We start from the raw sequence: 17,933 nt of genomic DNA on the forward strand, positions 1-17,933 counted from the left end.
CACACTTGCTTTATCAAACGACCCAATGTTTTTCATGACCCACAGTTCATGCAAGGACTCATTAGTGGGTCAGCAAACACTGGCTGATGAGCTAAGATGTCACAATCATAGTCTGTGAATTTTAGGTTCTCCCCTAGAGACGGGTCAATGTCACTTAGACGTGATGCAACCATAGCTTTTATGCGCGCATAAGGGTATCTTTCACATATGCATACGCTTCACCATGAAAGGTGGTTTGCTTTTTTGAAACGATCTATCAATATGCATGCCGTGTGATGGTACATGGATGAGGCTTTGACCCTTATCTCTGAAGGCCACCATCACACTCAAGAGTCATACAATTCCTCAGCTCACTCATCCAGGTATACTCCGACCTCATCAAAGGTTGACCCATTAGAACTCTTATCGGTTTATACTCTATGCCCAAGTAACATGGGTTTTTCCTAACCGACTGGCCTAGACCATCAAGCACAGTCTGATATCTACAAACATCATGCTTAGTATGATCCCCGAGGGACCACAATCCTACTAAGTTCATGCTCCACTATATCATTTCATTTTACAAGCACTCATAAGGCCTTTAATGACCACCATCACCCAATAAATAAAATTATTTACTTTAGATACAAGGAGGGGCACAATCATTATTGACTGTTAAATATGAAATCGAGTGGTTTGGGATGTGTTATTGACTAGGCGTAAAGTTCAAAGTAAGATTTCTTGAACATAGTGACACACGTCAATGGTTTCACATCTAAAATTTAAAATTGATTGTGACCTCCTTATACCAAAAGTGGATGATTTTATAGCATACAATCATTTAAGTAGATGGTGTACCTTTGACATTGTCTTTACAAGTGTGTCATTTTTTATATTAAGATACATACTGGATCTAAATTATGTAACTAAAATGAAAAATATAGATCACCACAATTTTATTTTACAATTAAAATTACCACCTTATTCAATAATGTGTGTAGAATCATTGCTCCTCGTCTCCAACTTGTTAGTGTTAATCTTACCTCAGTCCATCTTCAAGCAACATGGGGCCATGAAGGGTTCTTCTCCATCAACTGTTGTAGAGGTGGACATTGGAGATGGGCTGAGTAACTATTGACTACAGCTTTTTTGCATTTTGGAGAAGCATATTTATGGTTCTAGGCATGTGCCAATCGACTAAGGATATGACATATGAGTTTTTGCACTCTAGGTAGGGGTGGGAAGGGGTCGACTAGGGTCTGAGTTCACCTGGATCACGACCTGGACCTGACACTCATACATGGGACTCAGGCCTAGACCTAGATTCGACCGGGTCCAGAATATTTGGACTCCAACCTAGAATTTATTGGAAGGACCTGTACCCTGACCCGGACCTAGATCTGACAAATTATACATAAAAAAAAAAAAAATTTAAATAAACATTAAAAAATTACCTAAAAATATGTACCCAAAAGTTACTAAATATTACCAAAAATATGTAAATAGCTAATAAGACGATTTGAGCCATAATTAATCAATCTTCTCATTTAAGACAAATAAGAAGATTTGCAAATAAGAAAGAAAGAAGATAATAAGGGGTGGGTAAGGCTATAAAAAGAATGTTAAAAGAATATAAAGAGTATGTATATATTACAATATTAACTTTTATATATTTTATATATAAAAATACTATATAATATTTTAAAATAATTGGGTTAGGTCCAGGTCATAAATCTGGATGGGCAATCCAGATCAGCGACCCGCTATTCCCCCTGGATGTTACTGCGAGTTAGTAACTTTTTGTTATATTCACACTTCCATCGCCGTCAAGCCCATTGATGTGACAACGATGGCCTCATAGCCATGATATTAGTATGACCTTTTGCGATCATATATTATATATTATGAGGTCCAATTAACAAATGGAAAGCTAAGACCCGACCTAGACCCGACTCAAAAATACAAAAACTATTTAAATATTATGTTAAATACAGAATTGACACGACCATTATACGTGCTTCATCTTTATCTACTCAGCATGCTCGATATCAACAGCTAAATAAAAAAAAAAGAAGCACGCATAGTAAAACTACCCATTTTAGATGCTTCATCTTTATCTACTCTGTCAGCATGCTGGATATTAAAAAGCTAAATAACTCTCCCTCTCTATCCTTCCTCATCTCTCTCTCTCTCTCTCTCACACAGCTTCTGTCATAGCTTCTGTCATGGCGGCCTCTCCCGACAACTCCATAGCCCACATTGCTTCCGACGAAGATCAACTCTTTGAATTTGTTGTCAGGACGGGGCACGGAGTGAAGGGATTGGTCGATGCCGGTATAAGCCACATCCCTAACCGATACATCCACCCGCCTGAAAAGCTCGCCGACTTCAAGAGGATCTCAAGCACCATAACCTTGCCTATAATCGATCTCTCTGGTCTCAGTGATGCCTCAATCAAGAACTCAATTGCCCAAGAAATTTGTGAGGCGACAAAGAAATTTGGTTTCTTTCATGTGATCAACTATGGTGTGCCCCAAGACCTTGTCAAACGCTTAATGGATTCAACTTCTGAGTTCTTTGAATTGCCACCTGAGAAAAAGGCTTGTTATTTGAAAGGGGTCTCACCTTGCAAGAATGTGTTCTTAGGCACAAGCTTTACTCCTGAATCTGAGAAATGTTTGGAATGGAAAGATTATATCATAATGTTTTTCTTTGGGGAGGACGAGGCCCGTGCATTTTGGCCTCCAGAATACAGGTAAAAAGCTTTGATCTCTTCAATTCGAGTGATTTACGTACAGACTCTAAAATTTTAGGTAAAATACAAAATACTCCGTTTATAGGCAAAAATTACAAAGGAAGTTGGTCAACCCACATTTTTTCCCTCTCGATCAACTCGAATTTTGATTTTTTAGTATTTTCGTTAGTAGGGCAATGTCCCAATCTTTAAAGCACTGCCCTACTAACAAAAAAAGTAAAAACATTTTTAAAAAATCAATATTCAAGTTGACCAGGGGTAATTTTTTTAAAAAAATAAAAAAACGGGTTGACCAACCTTTTTCGTAATTTCTCCACATAAGTGGAGCATTTCGTAGTTTACCTAAAATTTTAAAGTCTATATTTAAATCACTCTAAATTCACATAGTGGCCTAAAATTTTAAAGTCCTTATGTAAGTCACTCTAAATTCACACAGGGGAGTGAGTGTTTGTTCCCGTTGCCTCTTTTAAGATTGAAATTGAAGCAAAGGGTCAGTAACCAGTGGCAATGTAAGTTACAAAACTGATGAGGAGTTGGGTCTAATCAAATCCATCTTACCATCGTTCGAAACAGTTAGATATGATTAAAAAAGTTGGAATAAAAATAACAGTTTTAAAATATGAAATGTGTTGTAAAAAAGTTGACCGACTTTGTTTTGATGGTCAAAACCGATAGGCCCCAACAGTCAAATATTGATTTTAGTTGGTTCTCAACCAAATCCGATTTTTTTTAGACTATACCAACTAAACAATGGTTGACAATCTATCCAGTTAGATATGGAAGTATGGTTCGTTTTTTGTAACCAAGGTCACTAGAGCATAAGGCTTGCATTTTGAAATTTTATGTCTATACTTTTCTTGGCTTCACTTACCATCAAGGGGGTTTGGCCTCTTGACTGGGGATGTAAATGGGTCACGTTAGGTCTAGGTTGGGCCTAACCTAGACCCATCCTAGCAAGTCAAAGGTTGGACCTAGACCCAACTTGGGACTTGATTAGGTCCAAGTCGATCTTTGTCGGGTTGGGTCTAGGTCAATCAGGTAGTTGTAAGAGTATTATCGACTAGACTCAAAGTTTAAAAGGAAATTGTGAACTTTGTGACATACCTCAAGCCTTTCAATTTGACAACTATGAGGAACTATGAGCTCCTTATAATAAAGACAATTGGTCTCGTGGTCCAATCCTTACATCAGTTATTCACACTTGACACATTAATATCTTCAAGTCCATGCAGACTCTGGACATTAAAACATAATACCAGCTCAATCCAATCCATATTTTATAAAAAACCCAAAAGGTATTATACTCCGGTGGGAGTATATTGTCCATTTACTCCCTTGGATAAAAATCCTACCTAGAATTACTTTTAGGATCCCAAATTTTGGGGATGTAACCTCTTCAACCCATAGATTAACCTTGATAAAAAAAATTCCTAATTGCACCATGCACTTGAAAAAATAACGTCTCGAGATTGAATACAGACCGTCTAATTTTTAGATGGTGAGATCTAACTGTTAGAAACTCATATTTCAATTTTTTTGTTTTTCATCTAGGCGATTTTTAGGTTGTTTTCAAAATTACAGACTCAAAAAATTCTCCCAAAAAGGTCTTCCAACCAAGGCAGTACAAGTGAACAATATTACTAAAGGAGCACAATATGAGTGTCCTTTAACAAAAAGAAAAGTATACAATGAGACCATTTATCTTTGGTATAAGGTGGTCGCAATTAATCTTGATCTAGATGTGAAATTGGGTCGGTACATTTATTCTATTGACCAAGCTCAAACTTCAAAATAAAATTTTTGAACTTTGTTACATACCCAAGCTATCAATTTTTTTTTTGAACTTTGTAATGCACCAAAGCTATCAATTTCGCATTAAATTGTTATAAGTAGTTGTGACCTCTTTATACCAAAGATAAATAGTCTCATCATATACAATCCCTTAACAAAATAGTCTTATTAGTCGTGTACTTTATTCTCATTATTCCATTCAAAATTTGTTTCCCCTTTAATTTATACTATTATTATTATAAAAAGCCGGTTATAGAGGATGTTATGTGCTCCGCTACTCAGATATGTTAATTCCATAGAAAGGAATAACTCGTGCACCAATTTAAATTGGAAACATATCTCATGGTATTGGCCAAGTTAAGCATATGTTTTGCTTTTCAAGGGGTTTAGGGCCCAAAATACATCAAAAATCACTGTGAAATCATTTCTGGCTTAGATTCCTAAACTTCGATACTCAAAAACCATGTAATCTCACGATCCTTGAATAAATTAAATGAACAATGCTAAAAAAAAAAAAAATTACAAATTTGACCATATTAAATCTCAAAATTCATGTGTTTTTTGTTTTTTCAATATTCATGATCATGATAGTCAAAATGATAAACATGCAAAATTTGGGTCTAAATCCCATCTCCAAGATGGAGTTCAGGAAGGTAAACTCCATACAATGTGTGTGTGTGTTTTTTTTTTTTTGACATATTAATGGTGGGAATGGAGGGTGGGATGTAAAATGCGGAGGCATCGGTACTTGGGCGTCGGTCCCCTAGGTACTGATGCCTCAAACATATTGCCCTGATATGTGCATGGTTATACACACCTAAACCCTACCATTTTGAATTTGATAAAAGTAATTGATTATCTCTCTCATCTTGTGTACCCCTGCATCAGAGGGGGTTGAGTGCTAGTGTTTTACCAACCTTCAGTTTTGCAGGGATGTGCTTCTAGAGTACCTAAAACTGCAACAGCCCCTTATCTCTTTCATATTTGAATCCCTCTTGAAGGGAATTGGTGTGACCGTAGACGATGAGCTCATAAAAGCATACATAGAACCCAAGGCAGTGAACTTGAACTACTATCCGGTCTGTCCGAACCCTGAACTCACGGTCGGGGTGGGTCCACATTCAGACCTCGGTGTCATTACACTTCTAGTGCAGGATGACGTTGGAGGTCTCCAAGCCAAGATAGAGGATGAGTGGGTGGAGATAGCCCCCATGCCTGGTGCTCTCATAGTGAACGTTGGTGCTACACTAGAGGTATGTCCACAATGCATGGGTATGTTGTATGGGACGTGAAACATGGAAGGTTAAGGATATTTGCCTAGTAAACAAGAGGAAACAACAAGTAAAATACATTGTTTGTGCCAACTTTTGAAGGAAAAAAAAAAAAAAAAGGACATGGTCTAGTTAGTCAGCCGACTCATGAAAACATATGCGTCTCCTCTTTCATCATATATCCGTCGTTCATCTTAGAGATGAAAGGCAAAAGGGGGTGCTTCTATTATACGTCAAAATGGATGGTGGAAAACAGTTATTCAACGATAGAATTTTATTTTTCCTAGAGGACAATGTTCTATATTACCAATCACGACTATAGCTCGGACTAACAAATGCCAAAATGTTGGATCCAAAATTCATCTATAAGATGGATTTTGAAGGGGGCGTACATCTACAGGTGGGTTGACCGACGCACCAAACACTTTACCATAAAAAGCTAGGGAAAAGTGTTCTATGAGTCAGTGGGCTCTTGCACCCGTTGACTCTTCAACATCCATCTTTATGAACATTGTCTAAAACTCACGGGTCAGATCAAATATGAACGGTGCAAAAAAAACAAACAAAGCACGTGTATATATTAAATATTCAGCTGACTCATAGAAACCCCATCCAAAGGCTATTTACCCCTTATTTTACAATAGATGAACCAAGAATATCCCTATTGTTGCTGTCCAAACCAATGTCATGGAAATCACCTCGGCAAAGGTAGCAACGCAAAGGCTAAGGCGAGTTACTCGGCCGAAGGACAAAAATTTAAAAAAAAGGATTACGTTAAAAATAGGTAAAAAAAATTAAAAAATAATTAAAAATCATAAAACATTACAGGCTTTCAAGGCAAATAATAGTAAACCATTGATTTTGCAGATACTGAGCAATGGAGAATACAAGAGTGTGGAGCACATGGCAAGAGCTAGCAACACCAATCGCATCTCGATTCCTATATTCGTAGGCCCTCGGCCTCACACTAAGATTGGACCATTACCGGGACTCCTACAAAAAGATGGGAAACCCATTTACAAGGATCTTCTCTTTGGGGAGTTAATGGAACATTTCTTTTCAACCCCTCATAAGGGGAAGCAAACTCCTCTAGATTTTGCCAGGTTTTAGGAGATGGATTTAGCTTAAAACAGGAAGAATGCAGTCAAATAAAATGGAGAGGGAGCAAATCTGTGGCATGAGAAATGGCAAACTATTTTGTTGGAGAGTGAGGGCATTTCAGTCATTTCGCTCTTGAAGAAGTTGCACCCAATAAATAATGAATTATCAAATTTCATTACCAAATATATATTATACACTATTTGAGTTTTTTTTAAGGAAAATAGTTTGATAGGGCTGCAACCCCATCAAAATAAATAAAGCCTCACCTCATAATTTATAAAAAATTACAACTCAAGTGTTGAAAAACCTTCAAGTTGATCATCTCAATATAAACATTATCGATGTGCGAAAAAAAATAGAAATTTAAATTCTAAAAATATTGTATATTGCAACAAATCATCTAGACCATCCATTTTGGCCAAAAAAAACTTGTTTTTAGTTCAGTTCTGGCATTTTTTTAGTTTCAAATTTTATTGTTGGTGTTGGAAATCAATTATAGAGCAATCATGAGGATTTCTAAGGCTGAAAGTGCTTTCTAGATGAGAATTTCAGATGAGGCTTTCTAGATGAGAATATCAGGTGAGAATTTCTAGAAGGAAAAAGTTCAATGATGTCAACTTCATATTATAAAAGTGAGGCCACCTCATAACGGAAAGATTGTTTGGATGCTGAAAAACCCTCCGATTGATCATCTTGATCTCGAGATGTATAAATATGAAAACAAAAAAGATTTTTAGTTTTAAAATGGTGCATCTTGTAACACAACATATGAATTATCAATTTTCAATGTTTTCAAGTATTTATAGATTTGCTTGATCCGCATCCATTTACACATGAAAATCTGAGGCGAGATGACATGAGATCTACTCCACCTCAATTTGCATTTAGCGGCTGTACTGGCTTAAAGTCCACGTAAAACCAGATAAAAGTTTTTCAAATGGGGTAAAGAAATCAAAACATAACTTTTAAAGAGAACTTTAGAAAATTAAAGTGTAGACATCAAAAGAGGAAGGAAAAATTCAAGCCGGCTCACTAACCTAGAACCAGGAATTGGAACCTGGATTAGACTTAGATGGCGAAGCATTCTTCTCCTTAACCCTTAGTGTTTGCTTGAACCAGATATTATTTTGAGCTTGAAAGGGCTACCTAGGGCTTTCCTTGAAAGGTGATTTATTGCGGAGGATTAATAGCTTCTAAAATTGTAGAGAACATAGATCCTACGGTTTTTAGTTTCAATCTCTATTTCTTGGTCAAGATTCAGGTTTCAGTTTCAATCTCTGTTAGATCTTGCCATATCACATGGGTCGGTAAACTTCAAATCCTCTATCCTTTTAAGTTTGAAACCTGCCATTTCCAGATATTGTCTTACTAAACTAGGTTATTGGGGATTTTTTTGATATATTTAGGATCTAAACGATATTTATGGTGTACTAGGGATCACTAAATCAATACATTTTAGGGGTTAAAGGTTCTTGGGAGTTTCTTTAGCCATAATTATGAGGATGTATACAACATCACTTTTGAATATTTAAATTCCATAATTAGGGGTAAAAAAACATATTTTCAGATCATCATAAGAGTTTCCTGCACCAAAATTCCATTTTTTTAGATGATTTGTAGGGGCACATTACTTTGGTTGTTTGAGTTGCGTGCCTTATACAAACTGTACCCTGCATTCATGATGTTTTTCAGTTTGTAACATTGCTTCTTCTTCTCTCTCTCACATACACACAAAGATGCCTATGAGAATGTGAATTTGGTGGCTAAAGCGAGGGAAAAAGATTGAAGGTTTCACAAACTTGCTTTTTGGAATACAAATGACCACTAATTTTCTTGTCTCAAGTACAAAAACTTCGCTTTCACGAGACAATAATTGCTCTTTACCGATAAGAATCAGTGTACGTAGTTCCTCATGCAAATTTGTCATCACAAAGAACATACTATTGATACCACTATCATCCCTTAAAGTATTGCATATGATGATATAAAAAATCACCCAAAATAAGAAAATACCATATTACGTGATATAATGGATTTCTACTTTCCATACTTGTGGAAGTACATATTTTAGGGTGAACCACATAATTTTTTGCGCTCTTGTAGCGTGTGTACTTTTATGCTTTATTTTTTGTAATATAGCTCGTATTTTCGCCTATTTTGTTTATAACTGGATAAGCACAAGTTCTTAGTGGGATCAAACTTTTTGAAATTCTTATTTTTGTATCTAAGAGGGCTCTTAAATTCTAACAAGGTATTAGAGCACGTGTTCAAAACAAGGTTAGTATTTGTGCATTCAGTTGAAGAAATGCACATAGCAAAGTATACAAATGTTTTATTAGAGGTGGAGAAATAAGATGACATGCACAATCTTTCTAGCAAAAGTGATGAAGGAATTTATTTTGTAAAATATAAAGATTCATAAAGTTTTCCAGTGGATGTTGGCATGGTGAGCATGGGATTTTGATATTAATGTGGAGATGGTTGGATATGATATCACCAAAATTACCAAAAATAAAGAAATCTCATATTATGTAGAGTTGTGATTGATATTGAAAAGTTTCCTAAAGGAAATAGAAGTTTAAAAAGATTAGGACCCTTGGTTATGTCTCTTGGTTTTCTAGATATATGTAGCATCTATAAGAAGTTTCCTATTTAATGCGGATTTCTAATCTTATATAAATAAAGGTATACTCTAAACTTCACAACCCTTCAAATTACAAACGTTCAAGATAGAGAGAGTTGTGGAGGGTTGATTTATTAATTAGGTAGTCTATTTTTTTTTAAAAGTTACTTTTGTGGGCCAATTTTGTAAATATTACTACAAGACAAATGATACTTTTGTCAACTCCATAAGGGGTAAAATTGAAATTTTACCTAAAGGACAAAGGCACTCTACAAATAAAGTTTCAGGACACTAACTTCTGAAATGCCATTGTACTTTTGTAAAAATTTCAAATTTTCCCTTGTTTAATGGTAAAATTACCTATTTAAATAAATTTTTAATAAAAACAAGTGATGATTGTTTTGATAAAAACATCCATCACAACCCCTTTTAACTTGAACCTTTGTATTTTGAGGGGTTGTTAACTCTATACAAACCTATATATAAAATAAGCAAGAAAATAATATGTATGCCTTATTTGGTGCACCATATGGGAAAAGTTGTTTCCTCTATAGAGAAAGAAGCATAGGCTTCATGTGCACGAGAGGCAATGACTCTCCAACGCTTAATGCTACAATGCGGCCTCCCCAATGCTCAACACTGCGATGACGCCTCCTGTAGTGGTTTCTATGAAGATTTTGGGTAGTTTCTCCTTTTAGCGAGAGAAAATTTTGGTTCTCTTCTTGGACCAATAGTTTAGTTATGGAATACTGATCAGAGATTAGTAGGTGATGCCAATCAGGAGAGCCAATCTAAAAGGGTTGCTCAACTAGGTTTTGTTGGGGATTAAAGTGGTAACTCTGTGTTCCAACACCTGTAATGTAACTTTTATTGTTATAGTAGAATTCTACTTGCGATGCTCATGGATGTAGCCTTTTTGGGGTGAACCATGTAAATCTTTGTATTCTTGTGACGTGTTGTTTTATATTTCATTTTTCATATTATGGCTTGTACTTTCACCTATTTTGTTTCTGAATGAGTACAAATTTCTTATGGGATCCAACTTTTTAGGATTCCTATTACCTCATTTAAAAGAGCTCTTAAATTCTAACATAAAATTCACCGTACCATGGAGCTACAAGCAAGATTCTCCTTCATCACCCATCATAGAGGTAGATGTTGTAAGTGCCCAAGATAACATGCCCACTCCACAACGTATGTGTAACATATTTCCTCAATGCAATGTTTTAGAAATTAGTGAGCCGATTTTGAATCACCCGAGTTGGCTCAAACGGTGACATGCAAGCATTAATCTAAATGCAATTAGTTTTGGCTTGGCTCAAACCGGTGACATACTAGTCTAAAATACTTGCAGTTTTGGTTGAGTTTCCACTGCCTAGGTCATTTTTAGGGAGGCTCAATCTGAGATCCGGCCAATCTTGCTGGCAACAGTTGAGCTGACTTGGCCCAACGAATGAGTTCCGACCGATCCGCTTTTATAAACATTTTACTTTTATATTCAGATTGGACCATTATGCACTGACAAATCAAAAGCCTAATGAGGATCACAACAAGATGGAGAAAGGTCTCCCACATTTAGCATAAAGCCAAAAATTGGGTTGTTGGCTGGGTTCAATGGTTCCAAGGTGGGGCACTAAGGTACATGAACAAAGAGAATTTATCGCCATGGGTGTGTTCAAATGAGACTTTCAAACGCTTGGAAAATTTTACATGTGGAGCCACCAGTATGCCATATATGACTCGTATTCTCGAGTCCTTCCACTTAAATGGATGGTGAGGATAAATCCAGGCATAATGTTACGTGTTACTTCTCCAATTGTTTGATCTTGATAGAATAACTCAGAGTATTTCATTTTTGATTTTTATATTATAAATTATTTAGCAATAAAAATTTAGTGGTGCATGCCTCTCATTGGTTGCATCCGAACCCAGACCTAAATAGTATCCGAGTCCTGGTTTTGGACCCAGATCCGACCCGTCGAGTCCAAAAGTTGGACCCATACCCGTACCTATCAGGTCTTGGGTCTAGTCAAGTCCATTGCCATCTTCACTATGAGCTTGTTTTTTTTTTTGCTCTTTTTTTCCTATCATATATACCCATATTATTGGCAACAAGGTTGCAATAGCCCTTAGATTTTAAGGCGTCTGATTTGTCGTTTAATAACTAAAGATGATTACGAGTTTCTATTATATACGATCCTTAGTACACCTGAATGAATAGGGCTTGAAGTATTTTATCTCCAACAGTTTACGGGTACATGTTGGGTCCAATCGGACTTGAATAATATTCAGGTCCAGTTTTGGACCCGGACCCAACCTGCCATGTTCTAATGTTGGACCCATACCCGGATACACGTCGGGTATGCTGGATAGGTCCCGGGTCAAGTCCGAATCCATTACCACCCCTACACCTAATAGAAATAAAAATAATATTTTGACGGAAAATAACCAAATTACGCTTCAACGTTGGGAATAGGGGTCACGTGTGAGTGGCACCACATATAAAGTTCCCCTTTAACACTACGGTTGTACTGTGGTCCAAAGTCATTTCACTCTAAAAGTTGTTGTTGATAAAGATTTAATCAATGAACTACATCCTAAATCACTCTTGAAGCGTTGTTGCTTTAGATAAATGACTTAGTTGTTTAAAAATGGGAAAAAAAAAAAATTATATAAGGCCGAGGCTCTAAACAGTCCAATATAGGTGAACCTAAAAAATTCATTAAAAGAGTTTGTTTTGATGTCGAAAATTTTTTGACTTCAACATGTATAAATGTAGAAACAAAAAATGATTTCAAGTCTAAGGAGCAGCACATCTTATTATGTGTTATATGGCATGTCAATTTTCAAATGTTTATAGATGTGCTCGATCTGCACTATTTTTAAAACTTTAAATTTTATAACTTAAGATGAAAATAAGTTTTCATGTCATAACATACTGCACTCATGATTTTTTTATTGAAAAATCATCTTTTAACATTATTTAAAAATGCACCTTACATTTGATTGTTTTTAAGGTACATAATCCACTTTTTATAAATTAATAATTTATGGTAGCGGAGATTATCGACCCGTCAAATCTTTACGTCCAAAATTCATTTCCAACATGAATTTTTTAAGGAGATCACATTTGAACAGGTGACCAGAAAAATATGGAATAAAAATAGTATTCAGAAGCACATTTTTGTTTTATTGTCCTTCTCTGAAAATCTGAGAAATATTTGGTCATATGTTTCCCACTGTGCGTCATTGTGATATCATTGTGTGGAAAGGTTGGATTTGAACGTTGCTTCTTTTGGCTTAATTAGTGCGCATAGCATGCTCCTGTGGGAGCCATACTATACAACAACTCCCTTGAGTAAAATATAAGGAAAATTTTGTACATTCCTCTAATTTCCCATCTTATTTTACGGTAAACCGTCTTTATATTTTTCACCATACCTTTTTATCTCTTCTCTCCTATTTTTATCCATTTTTTGCCAAAAAAATGAGCCCCAACAAATTATTTTATTTCATCTCAATTCAAAAGCTTTTTTAACTCTATTTTACATTTTTTCAATCCAAAAGAATTTATGTACACACATATTTAAATTCTTGTCCAATGCCACTTGAAAAATCAAGAATTTATGTACACACATATTTAAATTCGTGCACACATATATTTAAACTTGAAAAAAGGAAAAGAGAGAGATGGGTATGAAAAAGTATAAAATAAGGTTAAAAAAGCTTTTGGACTGAGATAAAATAAAACAATTTGTTAAGGCTAGTTTCTATGGCCAAAAGTGAATAAACCTAGGAGAGAAGAGAAGAAGGGGTGCGGTGAAATACTCGAGGGTATTTTCATGCCGCTTGCAAGAAAAATAAAAGGAGGGTCTACCGTGAAACAAGATAGAAAATTAGAGATCTAGATAAAATTTTCCCTAAAATACATATTAAACTTTAGGATTCATCTAAGGATCTCTAGATTATTACTTTGAAAAAAAATCTTGAGTCCATGAACATCTACATCTTTCCACCCAAAATCTGAAGGGTTCCTGTGCAATATTTGGATGTCATGTTTTTTAAGCATGTAGAGAGTGAGAGTTAAATTTCTTTCTTTGTAGTTGACCTCCAGGGACAATACATCTTTAGAATTTGGAATTAAAGAAAAAAAAACAATGGAAATTCCTAACCATGAGTTTATATACTCCAGCAGGAGTAGAAAATCTTAAGAATAATTGCTCTTGAGCCCATGTCGGTTTCACTTGACAATGCCCGGGGACAACAAGATGCACATGTCATGAGACCTATCAATTGTCAAATAAAATATATTATCGAAAGTACAGTAAGAATTTCACAAAGAAATATCTTGAAAATAGAGAAAATAATGTGCATGAATGGTACGCAGATTCACATGGACAAAGCACAAGTCAACATAGAAACCATATAAAATAACTTTGAAAAATGAAATATTCATCATCAATTATAACTAAGACTGATGTCTACATATATACAAAAGGGTGCGCGTTCTATACGGTTGCAACCTTAAACAATCCAATTAAGGTGCACCTTAACATTTTATCATCGTATGTAATTTTGTTATAAAAAATTCTTAGTATTATTTTAAAATCTATTTTCATACCTTATTAGAATTTTTTAAATTCCAAAAATGGTTAAAATCAAGTAGATCTATAAATATATGAAAGTCTTAAAAATGGACGGTCTATGCAATGTGTTGCAAGATGCACTATTTTCGGCCTTCAAAAACTTATTTTTTTTCATATTCATGGGCCTCGATGTTGAGATGATTGATTAGAGGGCTTTTCAACATTAAAACAACATTTCCGATAGATTTTTGAGGTGCATATGTGATTCTACATTTTAAGGTTGCAACCTTATATAAACTTTTGCCTTTACAAAAAGGTTAGGTTTGTATAAAGTCTCAACTTTATTACATTAAAGTAAGGCACAATTCAAAACTATGGCAAAAGATGTAGTTACTATGATGGAAAGCCGGTATAAAATCTATTGTTTGAAATTCAAGGTTAAAAAAATGGTGATGATCAAGGAGATCTATAAATACTAAACAATCTTAAAATAGATTGAAACTACTTTTAGGACTTGAAATCCCCATATTCTCTTATCTATGAATCTTAAAGTCTATATGATTAATTTGAGAGCTTTCCAACATGGGAACAACCTTCTTCAGTGGGTTATTTTGGTGCACCTACTTCTATATTAAATAGTTGACACCTTATATAAATTTTTTTCTTATTAAAATTTGTAGTTATAAAATATTATTGTATAGTTACACATATAGTTACACATAGACAATTATTTTAATATTATGATCCGTAATTATTCCATATACAAATAGATATGCATTACTATATAATCATAAAATAACTATAATGTCAAATATCACGTTGGCTAATTTGGGAGGATATTGAGTGAAAAATAATGAAAATCACTCTCATCATCGTCAAACATTTTTCCAACTAATTAGGGTTAGCTATCTGAATCTTGGTCTGTCATTCTACTCTATTAGAGGTCATACCCTCAGTGAGGCCATAAATCCCTATATCTCTTCTCACTACTTCCAACCATATCCTTTTGAGATTACCCCTCGTCCTGTTTGAGCCTTCCATTGGAATACATCTAAAAAATCCTAGACAACAACTAGCTAGTCTTACAACCCTATATTACACCATCCCTCAAATGGAGGTCTTTAAATCAGCCTCCAAGGACGACCTGATTACGTTATTGAACTATACATTCTCCTCTCTTTTTTTTAATAATTTTCTTGGTGAAATTGATCTTGGAATGACGGTCGACACCCAATACATTTTTCTTTAAAGAAACTCCCGTTAATTGTATTTTGGGGCACTTGACCACGTGTATAAAGTGGTCATCTCGACCACCCAATACATACCCTTCAAGTTTTTTGAATAGTAGCCATTGGCCTAAGTGAATAGGTGTCCACTTGTGTATATATACATTAGCTAGTATTTTTTGTTTTTGAAATAACAGCATTAGCTAGTTTTTTTCTTTTTTGTTTTTGTTAGTTCAATGTTAGGAATCGAACTTTCGATATAACACTGCTAAATATCAGCTGCTAATCAATCAAGCCCAATCCCAATCCCAATAGTAGCTAGTATTTGAATTTTCGCCGTGGCTAAACCTTCTAAACCCTGACCCAAAGTCCAAATCCAAGGTGTCCACGAAATAAATTTTTGAGCATTGAATAGAAGTTTCAACGTCGGGTTCAAATGAATAGTAGGAGCCATGTTATTGACTATACCTGCAACTTCCCAAAAATCAAAAGTCACCGGTCATGGGCAACTTGGCATCACGCATTAATTCGACGTGGTATTGTAGTTCAATTTAAATGGATTTTAAAAATATTAAGAAATATGCATAATAATTAAAAATATACGATATATTAGAATGCCCTCTTTGTTTGGATGGTCAAAACTAGCCAAAGTGGTTACACACCAGTTTGATTGTTTTTTTTTGTCAAACTTGATTTTTATATTGAACTGGCCACGAGCAGTCCGTGGTTCGATAGATAAGAATTTTGGTCCGATCTCAATAACTATAGTACGATCTCCAAAGGTTGTACAACACTTTCAGTGAAATTTATCAAAAAGGATTTGGGAGATGAATTATTATTGGGATTGTCTATAGAGATACTATTTGTCGTATATATCTGGAGGTTATAATCACTCTTACTTATTTAATGTCAATTTGGAGAATTTGGGGTGAGTCATGAAGTTTGAATTTTTTTTTTTGAATTTTATGTCTATTCAATGACACTCTTACAACTACATATTTTGAATTTTAAAGGATTGTGACCTCCATGTATAACAGATAAATGGTCTTTTTGTAGATATTCTTATTATTATTATACTTTTTTTAGTTCATTCAATTTCAAAAAATCTATCAGAAAAGATGATCACGGGTTGAAATTGTTGGAAATATGTGACATATTGAATAATTGATTATTTTTTTAATGTTGAATAGCTTATGAGTATATTTTGATACGTTTTCTTGGTGTTGAATGGTTGATGAGTATATTTTGATAAGTTTTCCTTCTCTTATGCCGAGTGCTAGCATGCACCATACACCTTATTTAGGAGTCATTTACAAGCATGATAGGTGCATGGGATGCAACCCATGGCGTTACCATTCATTTGTGACGTGTACTTAAATACAAATTATTATAGACTAATGTGTGTAGAATCATTGCTCCTCGTCTCCAACTTGTTAGTAGTCCATCTTCAAGCAACATGGGGAGGGCATGAAGGGTTCTTCTCCATCACCTGTTGTAGAGGTGGACATTGGAGATGGGTTTAGTAACTATTGACTACAACTTTTTTGCATTTTGGAGAAGCATATTTATGGTTATTGGCTCCACTAAGGATATGACATATGAGTTTTTGCACTCTAGGTAGGGGTGGGAAGGGGTCGAGTAGCTGAGTTCACCTAGATCAGGACCTGGACCCGAAACTCATACATGGGACTCATGCCCTGACCTAGACTCGACCGGGTTCAGAATATCTGGACTCCAACCTGGAATTTATTGGGAGGACTAGTACCCTAACCGAACCTAGATCCGACAAACTATACATAGAAAAAATTACTAAATATTACCTAAAAACATGTACCCAAAAGTTACTAAATATTACCAAAAATATGTAAATAGCTAATAAGAAGATTTAAGCAATAATTCATCAATTTTCCCATTTAAGACAAATAAGAAGATTTGCCAAAAAGAAAAAAAGACATAATACGGAGTGGGTAGGCTATAAAAAGAATGTCAAAATACTATAAAGAGTATGTATATATTTACAAGAGAAATGATACTATGAGACCCTCCCACATGCATGTGAGTAGGATGCCAAAGGATCACCATTAAATTTTAACACAGATCTCTAGAAAAATTATGACATAGGTGTGGGACTTGGGTGAATGAGTTTTCTAGACGTCTGTATCAAAATTTAATAGTGATCATTTAAGATCTTACTCATGAGTGTGGGAGGGTCTTATAGTTTCATTACTCATACTACAATATTAACCTTTATATATTTATGTATAAAAATATTATTTGATAATTTAAAATAATTGGGTTAGGTTTAGTTTAGAAATCTAGATGGGAAAAAATAAAAAATAAAAACTATTTTAATATATTTTAATATTATGTTAAAGATAGAATTGACACGGCCACCCTCCAAGAATCCAAGGAAAAACTGCCCATTGTACATGCTTCATCTTTATCTACTCTGTCACAGCATGCTCGATATCAAAAGCTAACTAATAAAAGAAGAAGCATGCATACATAAACTACCCATTTTAGAAGCTTCATCTTTATCTACTCTGTCAGCATGCTCGATATTAAAAAGCTAAATAACTCTCCCTATCCATCCTCATCTCT

The 17,933-nt window shown here is 34.9% G+C and overlaps 1 protein-coding gene across 2 annotated transcripts; it reads left to right on the top strand.

Moving 5' to 3' along the window:
* The first annotated feature begins 1,977 nt into the window (after positions 1-1,977).
* LOC18424099 (scopoletin 8-hydroxylase) lies at positions 1,978-7,693 on the top strand. Of its 2 annotated transcripts, XM_006828693.4 has the most exons (3): positions 1,978-2,734; positions 5,457-5,778; positions 6,664-7,693. In XM_006828693.4, the coding sequence occupies exons 1-3, from the start codon at positions 2,205-2,207 to the stop codon at positions 6,904-6,906; spliced, it is 1,095 nt and encodes a 364-aa protein (XP_006828756.1). In that variant the 5' UTR covers positions 1,978-2,204; the 3' UTR covers positions 6,907-7,693. The 2 variants fall into 2 exon arrangements, with proteins under 2 accessions (XP_006828756.1, XP_088703716.1); XM_088847590.1 differs by lacking the exon at positions 5,457-5,778 and having other exon boundaries at positions 1,983-2,734; positions 6,664-7,080.
* Positions 7,694-17,933: the final 10,240 nt, after the last annotated feature.

The sequence above is a fragment of the Amborella trichopoda genome, chromosome 9 (assembly GCF_054954075.1).
Source record: "Amborella trichopoda isolate Santa Cruz 75 chromosome 9, AtrichopodaSantaCruz75HAP2 v2.0, whole genome shotgun sequence".
Classification (NCBI taxonomy): Eukaryota; Viridiplantae; Streptophyta; class Magnoliopsida; order Amborellales; family Amborellaceae; genus Amborella; species Amborella trichopoda.

Excerpts from the sequence above, each read along its gene's own strand:
- LOC18424099 (XM_006828693.4), top strand. The coding sequence starts at position 2,205 with ATGGCGGCCTCTCCCGACAACTCCATAGCCCACATTGCTTCCGACGAA. Across the intron at positions 2,735-5,456 it reads TTTTGGCCTCCAGAATACAG|GGATGTGCTTCTAGAGTACC; the intron begins GTAAAAAGCTTT and ends TCAGTTTTGCAG. Across the intron at positions 5,779-6,663 it reads ACGTTGGTGCTACACTAGAG|ATACTGAGCAATGGAGAATA; the intron begins GTATGTCCACAA and ends TTGATTTTGCAG.